Source organism: Populus trichocarpa, chromosome 1 (genome assembly GCF_000002775.5).
Source record: "Populus trichocarpa isolate Nisqually-1 chromosome 1, P.trichocarpa_v4.1, whole genome shotgun sequence".
In the NCBI taxonomy this organism is placed as follows: Eukaryota; Viridiplantae; Streptophyta; class Magnoliopsida; order Malpighiales; family Salicaceae; genus Populus; species Populus trichocarpa.
In genome coordinates, this window is record NC_037285.2 from 10,682,926 (window position 1) to 10,693,157 (window position 10,232).

The 10,232-nt window shown below is 35.3% G+C and overlaps 1 protein-coding gene across 2 annotated transcripts; it reads right to left on the minus strand.

Annotated features, from left to right (window-relative positions):
• Nucleotides 1-1,629: 1,629 nt before the first annotated feature.
• On the minus strand, nt 1,630-4,307 carry LOC18094071 (uncharacterized). 2 transcript variants are annotated; one of them, XM_006368230.3, is made up of 4 exons: nt 4,144-4,307; nt 3,188-3,339; nt 2,766-3,059; nt 1,630-2,432 (listed from the first exon to the last, which is right to left on the minus strand). In XM_006368230.3, the coding sequence occupies exons 2-4, from the start codon at nt 3,326-3,328 to the stop codon at nt 1,791-1,793; spliced, it is 1,077 nt and encodes a 358-aa protein (XP_006368292.3). In that variant the 5' UTR covers nt 3,329-3,339; nt 4,144-4,307; the 3' UTR covers nt 1,630-1,790. The 2 variants fall into 2 exon arrangements, with proteins under 2 accessions (XP_006368292.3, XP_052309463.1); XM_052453503.1 differs by lacking the exon at nt 4,144-4,307 and adding an exon at nt 3,878-4,049.
• Between the last annotated feature and the right edge of the window lie 5,925 nt (nt 4,308-10,232).

Genomic DNA, 10,232 nt, shown 5'->3' on the forward strand with positions numbered 1-10,232 from the left:
AGGCTTCCGTAACCCTAGATCAGAAACTCCACCGCCTCATATGGGCGGTTATTCTTGCCCCCCGCAGTCAGCATATCAGCAGCCATCTCTGATGTACAGTAACAGAGGATCAGTTGCCAGGAATGAAGCTCCTCCTAGGATCGTTCCAATTACTGCATTGAATCCATACCATGGTAGGTGGACAATTAAGGCCAGGGCGATGACAAAAGGAGAACTCAGGCACTATAATAATACTCGTGGGGATAGCAAAGTTCTCTCCTCTGATCTTCTTGATTGTGATGGTGGAGAAATCAGAGCAACCTGCTCTAATCAAGTGGCTGACCAATTCTACAACCAGATTGAAGCTGGAAGGATTTATTTGATTTCCAAGGGAAATTTAAAACCTGCTCAAAGGAATTTCAATCACCTCCGTCATGATCTTGAAATTTTCCTGGAGAGCACTTCAACCATACAGCTGTGATATTGAAGACATGGAGAAGAACAATGGTGTTGTTAATCTTATTGGGGTGGTATAATCCATTACTCCCACTGCTTCTACAATGAGGAAAAATGGTGCAGAAACTCAGTTAAGATTTACGACGATTTATTAATCAAACTAGAAAAGATAAGAAAAGAGTGCATCAGTTAATTAAGATTTTCAGCGAGCTATTTTAAATAGCCAAAATTCGAGCTAAAGTTAGAAATCAAATACCCTCGGACAAAGAGTAAATTTAAAAGAAACGAAACTCCCACCTCGCCGTCTCAAAATCTTTCACGTTTTAATATTCAGATGAGAGCAATTGTCAAGTATCAATGGCATTGTTTCTTCGTAGATATCTGCTCAAAGATTTACACTCAAACTAGGGCTACATGCCAAAATCAGTTCCAAAAACAAAAAACAACTAATGCCAATAGAAAAGGGGTTTGAAGTACCAGTATAAAATGCCTCAACCGGGAAGCAAGCTTCCGGCAGGAACACACATTGAAAGAACGATCCTGTACATGGCGAATTTCCTGCCGCCTGCTTTAGTGTTCCTTGTGGCCTTTAGGTTTTCTTATATCCGAAGCCACATAGCAGGTGCTATTATTCAGCCTCCATCAATAACTCATTACGCCAGTTCCAACACCCAAGTTTGGCTTTGCGATAGCTCTAAGCGCCAAAATAGTCCGGCAATGCAAACACCACATCATTATTTCAGCACACATGCAAGGGATGCAAATAAAAAAGAAGCAGCAAATTTCACATATGCGCGCGCATGTGCATGCAGAAATTGCACAACTGCTGGCGAAATTAAAAGTGAATGAATTCTAATATTTTATTTCAGGAAGGAAATAGTTCTCAGCATATAAGGTTGAGAATCATTTGATTAGAGCATCTCAGATGCTATTTTGAAGTGCCAGAATGTTAATATGGTATTTTGAATAGTATAAATATAATGTTTTTTTATTGTATACTCCAATAAAAAAAAATCATTTGAAGAATTAATTGTATTGAAGAGCGAGAAAGAAATACTTCACTTTTTCTTTAAAGAGTTTGAAGTTTTTTTTCTTCCCACATGGCTGCTTTTTTTTATTATTATTATTGTTTCCACTTTGATGGAGATATGTAGGACTTTTCTTTTGCCTCCTACGTTGGAGATGCCCTTATAATTGAGTTGCAACTCATGTTACATAAAACGCACAAGAAACAAACAGTTCATATGTTACATGCTATAGGCTTAACTGACTGTTTTAATCTCCAAATCTTGGCATTATTCGCCATGAATACTGCTGCCGTATTTTTTATTCCATTCCACTCACAGTTTGTGTTGTTAGAAACAAACACTGGTAGATGATTTGCTTCCACTAGCCTTAATAAGAAGAGGGTCCCATGACATCTCTGTACCACAATTACTGCCAGCATTGCCACTGACCTGGCTTGGGCTGTATCTGTCAACGGCAGCAGCAATAGCTGTTTTTACTTTCAACCTTTCCTTGCTAGCCCCAGTTTTCAACCGGTGCCTCTCAGCTCTAGAACCGATAATCTGCCCTAGGATAGAAGCTCCAATGGTCAGAGCCATGGCAGTTTTTGGCATCAAGACAGACTTCCTTAGCATGGCTATGAAGGGCACAGCTGCATGCACAGCTGCAAACCATTGAAGAGAGAACTTCTCTGTGTGTTCCTTCCACATGCCCAACGGTACATTCACGGCCATGCCCAACAGAGCAATGACAAGCATCTTTGCAGGTAGTGGCTGAGGTCTCAAGTTTTTAACAAGGGCAGTCCGGGCTAGGGCAGCCCTTGCCGCAACTATAGCAGGCGGACACCTAAGCTTCATGCTAGGGGGTGGCTGAAGAGTCGATGCTACTAGTGGGAGTACACGGCTCACAGCTCTGTAGGACTTGGCTATGGGGCAGTTGCCTGTTTCCAACCATTCGTTTCCCATTGCCTCATGTTTTGATGTGTTTCCTTTCTGGAAATTAAAAAACAAAACACATTGTGAATAAAACTGTGGTTATGGTCATTTGCAAGACAAGTGACTCAAGAGTCAAAAGGAACAATTTCAGTCCACACAAGCAAGAGGATATCCGTTCCTATTTTATATACCAAGTTTCACAAACAAACCATTGTTGAAATCTGTTGCCTCAATATATTTGTTTCAAGATGGCATGATTGGATCATTCACCTGAATTAAATATGTTCGCTATAACACAGGAACAAGAAACATATTTTTCTCTTACATTTGAGTTCAAAATGATTCCCTACATCCAAATCAATTATATTCAGGTAAAGAGTGTACATCTACCTGAGAAGATGGTTCTTTCTTGCTAGCTGATTCTGATTTCTTTTTCTGATTCTTCCACTTATCATTGAAGGAACCAAAGCCAAATGGTCCACCAGGACCAAAAGCGGACAGACTGATGGTGGCAGCTTTTGCAGCTAAGGGATTGAATTGAGGTGCAGGCTCAGGTTCCAAAGTGTTATCATGAAAGCTGGACTGATTTGAGAGTGGGACAACCCCATCCTTGCCATGAAAGAGCTTAAACGCCATACCAAAATTCGGACCATCTTCAAAAATTGGACCTTTAGCTCCATGTACCTTAAGAAACAGAGATAAGAGGTCAAATTTAAGGTACTTAACCAGCTTTTGCAACCAAAAAAATAAAATAAACCAACTGCACAGATCAAAAGGCAAGATGGTGCTCATTTCAAAGGTCAACAACTTACAGGATTAAGGAAATTCACAGGAGAGAACGAAAAGCTGGTTGGCTTGTTGATGTTCCTCAAAAATGGGCATCTCTGAATGTCCTTGTCATCAAAATGGCATTCAGATGTGTCCTCATTTATTCCCTCAAGCAAAAAATCCATTGCTTCCTTTTCTGGAAACAATATAGAAAAAAACCCCACTTGAGAACTTAACAGAAAAGGTGAAAAATAAATGAAATTTCCAATCGCAGTCAAAATAAATAAAATCCCTAGTACTCCATGAAATCAGAAAGTAAAAAATGGTATTCTACCCATCCATGGCAGCAAATAATCGAAAAACTTAGTGTAAAATGAACAACATCCGCTCTACCATGACAGGCAAAAAAGAAGAAGATGGAAAACTACAAATATCTCACACCCAATTGTAACAGAAAAGGCTAACACTCTATATTTATGTGAAATATTGCAAAGTTTCTATCTTCATTAAATCACATGGAATTAAATTAACCTGTTACTACTTTGATCATAAATCTTGCGAACAATAAAACCATAACTTAGCTAAAATTAACAACAGCCCAATCCTTTCTTGATAAAAGTTTCATGGATTCTCACCACAAACTCAAAACTCAAAACCCACCACTCATAAAGAGCATCACTTGATACACAAATCAATCAGAATTTCCCAATAAGATAAATAAACAAACTAATCACCATGATCAACCATGTAATCTCAAAAACCAAACCTCGCCAACTCTCATTCATTAACCACATCGCAATCTCAAATTCTGATTACAATAAATACAAATAACTTTGAGCACAGCAAATTAATGCCAAAAATAAAATAAAATCAGCAATGACATAATTCTATGACATGACACATAATAGCCATTAGCCAGAAATATAATTGCATAAAGAAGCGAATCTGAGGTAAAATTCTTGTGGGATTTTGGTGGAAAAAAAAGGAGAAAAATTTGTACCAGAAGAAGTTGATGCGTCGCGTGGTTGCTGCCGGAAATAACCAGAAAATTGGAAATGACGCGTGGTTAACACGGACACCTACACAACGAAACGATTCGGGGTCTTGCAGGTATTTTAGGCTATGAACAGTAAGTAAGTGACTGGCTTAGCAGGTCAATTGTCACGTGGGTTACTCTTGTTCTGGACATGTGGTTGGAAATTAGAGTTCTGTTTGGGAGATAGGAAATGGAAAAAAAAGGTGATTTCAAAGAAAAGAATTTGAAAGGAATATATATAAAGTAATTTCACTGTGCGAAAATATTGGAAAGAAAAAAAAGCCCCTAGATTAAGGGTATACATTTTTTTTGTTTTTACTTTTAAGTGCCACAAAGTTTTTTTATTGTGCTAAAAAAAATGTGGATCAATTTATTTCCAATTAATTTTGTAATGCCCAATACATCTACTGGAAAAGATAATTCTACCCCAGCTGCAAGCTTTGTTAGTTTTCTTTAAAAAGCAAATACATTATTATAATATTCCAATGAACAATGCAATGTTACGATGGTAAAAGAAACCGTAGTTTTTTTATATTTTGAATATGAACATGTAATCTATACTTGTATTCAGAATATTTAACGTGAATTATTTAAATTTTTTTTTTAGTTTAACGTGGATGTCTGGGTTAGCTTGCGCGTACTTCGACTAATCTCACGGGCCTTGAAGTTAACGATCATGTAAGTCTCCAGTGACCATCATATGAGTAATCACATGGCTCGAACTTGAGGCCAGTAAATGGCTCGAACTTGAGGCCAGTAAATTAACGTGAATTATTTAATTTTTAAGAAACGTTTGTGTTGAAAATGAAGTGAATTATTTAATATTTCTATAAAGTTACTTACCGTCATTATTATTTAGAGTTAAGATGTATAAGTGCAAGCGGTATTGTGACACACGATATTTTATGTATTTCAGTCCTCTAACAGATGGATGGTCAGGATAGGCACTGGACCAATTACGTGGAACTAAGGACGAATGAAAAAAGATACAAAACAATGGTTGTTGCGAATAGAAGTAGAACAGAGTTTAGCATCGACGGGGACGTGGAACTGGGGTGGTTTGAAAACCGGCACCGACCACTGATTAGCGTCAAAATTTGTGGTGCGGTTGGACTTTCAAGTTCGAACTACAAAATTAGCATCAAAACTGTATCGTTTCTAAAGATACAGAGATTTGTTATTATTTTTTAATTTGATTTGATTTTTTGTTTTTAAAAGAACTGGAGAGTGTTTTGAAAATAAAAATAGCTTTACAGAGATTTCTAAAGAGTTTTTAGATTAACACAAATTTAAATTTAAATTCTTAAAGTCTAAAAACTCCAACATGATTTTCAGTAGTTGAAGTTTAAAATAGAAGACACAAGTACTTGTCTTGCTTTGTTATTTGTTATTCACCACCACCCTTTTGTTCCTGTTTGCTGCAATCTTATGATCCTTCTGTTCATTAATTTCCTGTAGTTAAGAGAAAGTATTTATCATAACAGCAAATATATATATTTTATTGGATTTTTTTTTTATTATTTCAAAAGGGACATGGGTGTCGATTGAATGAGAAGCGATTTTTTTTTTTTATTAATGCGGGTGTCCGGCCAGCTTACACGCACCTCGACTAATTTCACGAGCTCTGCTATTAACGACCATGTAAGCCTCTAGTTACCATCATATTAGCAACCACATGGCTCGAATTTGAGACAAAAAAACAAATTTTTTAATTTCAAACGATAATTTATGAAAAGCAATTTCTTAACACGTGTGTGTGGAATTAAAATCTTATCCATATATTTGCCTGGATACTACAGGCATCAAGTCATGTGTACGTACGTGGTCTTGTTTTCTTTTTTCTTCACAGATTTTTGTTTTTGTATTTTGTTGCTTATGGAGACGGGCTTTGTCATCCAGATTTCGATTGCTCTTATGGGCTCTTCTATTCTGAGGGGGCCGAAGCCCTCTTCAGTCCATTCGTTTTCCCACTCCTTTAAAACACAAAATTCCTGGGAATTTAACCTTGCACTTGCCTAATTCGCTTCTCCAATTTGCCAAACCGACAGCCATGGATGGACAATCTGGCCAAGGCTGTCGTGCAAGCGCATAAATTATTATCCCACCCTGCAAGTAAAGGATGCACCTTTATGAAATTAAACTAGCATTGCATGCCCCACGATAGAAAGAACAGTTGATAGATGAGAAGACAGTCTGGGATGTGTAAAGGGAAAAAGAGATATAAAATTAGACAAGAAGCAATCTTAGACAGATCAATATTGGAGGATCGCAGAGGAATAAAATGGTTGAAAGGGAAACAAAATAATGAAGGTATATATGTCGAAAGACATGCTGCTATCTGCCCCTTGGCCCCAAAACCTCATCGGAAGCTACCTATTTTTTTTAATTTTTTTTTTAATCTTGAGAACGAGGTACCTAAAAACAAAATTATGTTCATGAAATCAAGTGTACGCCATGCAGTTTTAGGGGAACAGCTCATGGTATGATGCCATGATGAGCTGCTTCGTCGTTCATGTAAGAGGCCTCTGATCTAGTCGGTTCTTATTGCGATCAATTGCCTGTTAGGATTTGGATGAGACCCATTTGAATTTTGTCAAGATTAGGCTCTTAGGTGATGTCTAATTATAAGAAAAGCTAGTCCATTAAATAAATTATGATAGGACCCACATGTGATATCATGCATATTTCCTTGTATATTCTCAGTCTGTACCTCATCGGAAGGTACCTATTTTTCCCTTGCAAGCAAATAAATATTAACCTTTCGGTTATTGGCTGATTGGCTCGTTTTTTTTTTTTTTTTTAAAAAAAAGTGCATAATAAAGTTACGGTCATATCATTGGAAAAAAATAAAAAACGTAAACATGGAGGGGTTTCTTTATCTTTTTAATTTTTTAACAATTAAATTACATAATTATCCTTGAATTAAGAAAAAAATAAGGTTGGTTTCAAGGGCGTTTTAGTCTTTCCATTCTGGTTGTTTTGTATTTCTTGGATTTGGTTTGGGACTGTTTGATAATTTTAAGTAATTAAATATTATAAAAAAATTGCTGAAACGTGTAATGCACTCGTCAGCATGTGACAACCCCTTGTCATTTAGACGGCGTGTGCGAGGCTGAACGGTTGCCAAAATTCTTTATACATGGTGGTGTTGGGAGCGACCAATCATCCTCTTCCAGCAATGTGGTGCGTGCTTACGGTGGAAATCCGGTTGGGTTGTAGTTGTTCTTTTTTTTTTCTTTCCTCTCTCTTTTCTTTCTCACACCCTTAAAATTCACACTAGTCCTTTCAAAAAATAATTGTGTCCTCTAGTTTGTTATTAAATCAATTTTTGTCATTACCTTTTTAATTACTAATTATTATTTTTTATGCAATTTTTGCTCTCTATATGTGCTTTATATACTGTTCTTGATTTTTTTTGCTCTTAATTTTCTTCTTTATCATTTTATTGTATTTTTTTAAAATTTTAATTTTGGTCAATATTCTTTTGACTTCTATTTTCTTATAATTTTCTTGATTTTTTTTAATTTTATCCCTCAATATTTTATTTTATTTTTTTATTCAATTTTAGGCCTCATTCTTTCAATTATGTTTTTTTTTATCATTTTCTTAATTTATTTTATTTTTTAATTTAACCTCTAATTTTTTTTATACCATATTTGATCTTTATTATTTAAATTTTAAATTGTTTTATGTTACTTTATTATTTTTATCCGATTGCCTTGCATATTTTCGTGCCACCATTCATCCTTGCATGTTACAGGAGTAAGGTGAGATGTATTAGGGGAGATGTATTATGCATCGGCAAGTTCCTTCTCACCTTCCTTGCCGGACGAACCATGGCTCAAGTCAACAAAAAGCTGCCATTTGATAAATTGTTAGGGTTCTTTCACATGGATGTGCTCATGACATGTGGGGATTGTTGGTGCCATGTTCCATCTATTTTTTAATATTAGTATATCAAAATAATTAAAAAATATCAAAAAAATATATTAATCTAAAAAAATATAAATTTTTTCAAAAAAAAAAAAAGAAAAAAGGTAAAAAACAAAAGCGCCTAATCACTTTCTTAGCCTAACGCGTGTCTCTAATAACGTGTTGACTTCAGCGTCAACAGTCCAACCCTCCCTAGATCATGTGATGTCATTCAATCTCTCTTTGAGATTCTGTCATTACATGATGGGTTTTATTAATTAATTAATGAGTTTTTTTTTCCTCTCATTATTTTGTCTTGAAAGAGCTCAAGAGTTTTTTAAACTTATTTTTTTGTAAGGTGCATTATCAGTTCACGAAATCATTTCAGTAAAATAACAAGTAGTAATTTACTTTCTGTAAGGTGATGTCGTGCCGATCACTCAGTGTTCCTTTTCCTTGCAAGAATAATCTTACTCCATGAGTGTTTTTTCCTCTCATTATTTTAAAGAATAGCTTATTTTTAATTAAAATCAAAACAATTAATCTTCTATCCATTACACACACACCGGACACCGTAGTCCGTACTATGCTGCATGGCTGTATCAATTTTTTCCATAAACAATATGGTTTATTGATTGAGTCCAAAGAAAAGAGGTTTCATAGCTTCATAGCTTTTCAGTGTTGAGGATAACCGGTGATTGGTTTAAGTACTTCGATGTGTATTCTTTTTAAATAAGATTTTAAGGTCGAGTCTCGTGAATAAAATACATTATTATTAAGAGAGTTTTATCTTCGGCTCGATCGAATTAGTTGGGATCTAATAGATTTCTAAATACCAAGATCTAGACAAAAAAAAAAAAAAAAGGTGTTAAAGGATGGGGCTGGTTTTTCCTCCCAATAAACCAACCCGATCGTATTTGATAACCAGAAGCCATATCTGGATAGAGTCTAGAGGAGTTCTATATCAACAATTTCAAAAGCTATAAGAACCACAAAAGCATGTTTTATATATATTTATTTTAACTATCACGGTAACTACAATAACAATAAACTTTAATGGTGTGTTTGTAAATATAGTAGCGGTTGTTTTTTACTTAAAAATACATTAAAATAATAATTTTTTATATTTAAAAAATTTATTTTTAATATCAATACATCAAAACAATCTAAAAATATATATAAAAATAAATTTTAAGCAAAAAAAATTTAAATTTTTCTCAATATACCGTTAGTGCGCAGTGGTTTTTATTTTTGTAAAGGACCAATACCAGTTAAAGGTTAGAGGGCCTAGCTAGATTTAATGGAAAATTCAGAAAAATGTAGAGGTACTCGAGGAAAATGGCCGAAAGTGGTTGCTGCATGATTATAATTGAAGAAGAAGCTTATAAAGAGGGAAAATTACATCACTGCTTTTACATAAAGAGAATAAAATAGTATTGAATATATATAGCTCGCTAGGTGCTTGGTTTGTGGAGCACGTTTCTTTAAATATATTATTATGAGCATAATAGTTAGAGCAATAACTTAAGACATTAATGCTTAATTACTGCTTTCATAAGTTTCTATCCAAGCGATGATTGCAGATGATTAGCTAGCTAGGTTAACGTACGTCGTCAAGCAACCTTAATTTGGCTGAATGGAATGCATGCCTCCTTTTTCTTACAGAAAGTTTTGAGATTCTTACATCTCCGTTTTGTAATCTGCCTGTCTAAATGGATCTTTACAGACAAATAAATTGAAAGATTACTAGCTAGGGTTGACATGATACGCAATTCTCTACGTACGTACGGGTCAATTTCCTCTGATCCACGCCTCTTTATTATTTTCCTTTTCCTTTATTAATTTCTCATCCTTGGTACGTCATTAATGCCCTGAGGCCATCTCCCTCATGTCTTCATGTTTTTCATGATTATACTCTGCAATTATCATTAATTAAAATTAGATCCTCGTTCCATCTTTTCCCAGATTTGAATTAAGAAATTCCTAATATAGACCTCACGTTTTGTTTGCTGGGACGTCCTCTTGAGCAGGGGCGAGCTTATGCATAAGGGAATGAGGGTTCTCAGAAAATTCGTAACGGTCCTTGATAACTTGGAACTTTAAATCTGTCTTCTTTTCGGTTATTTGCCCTCTTTTTCCAG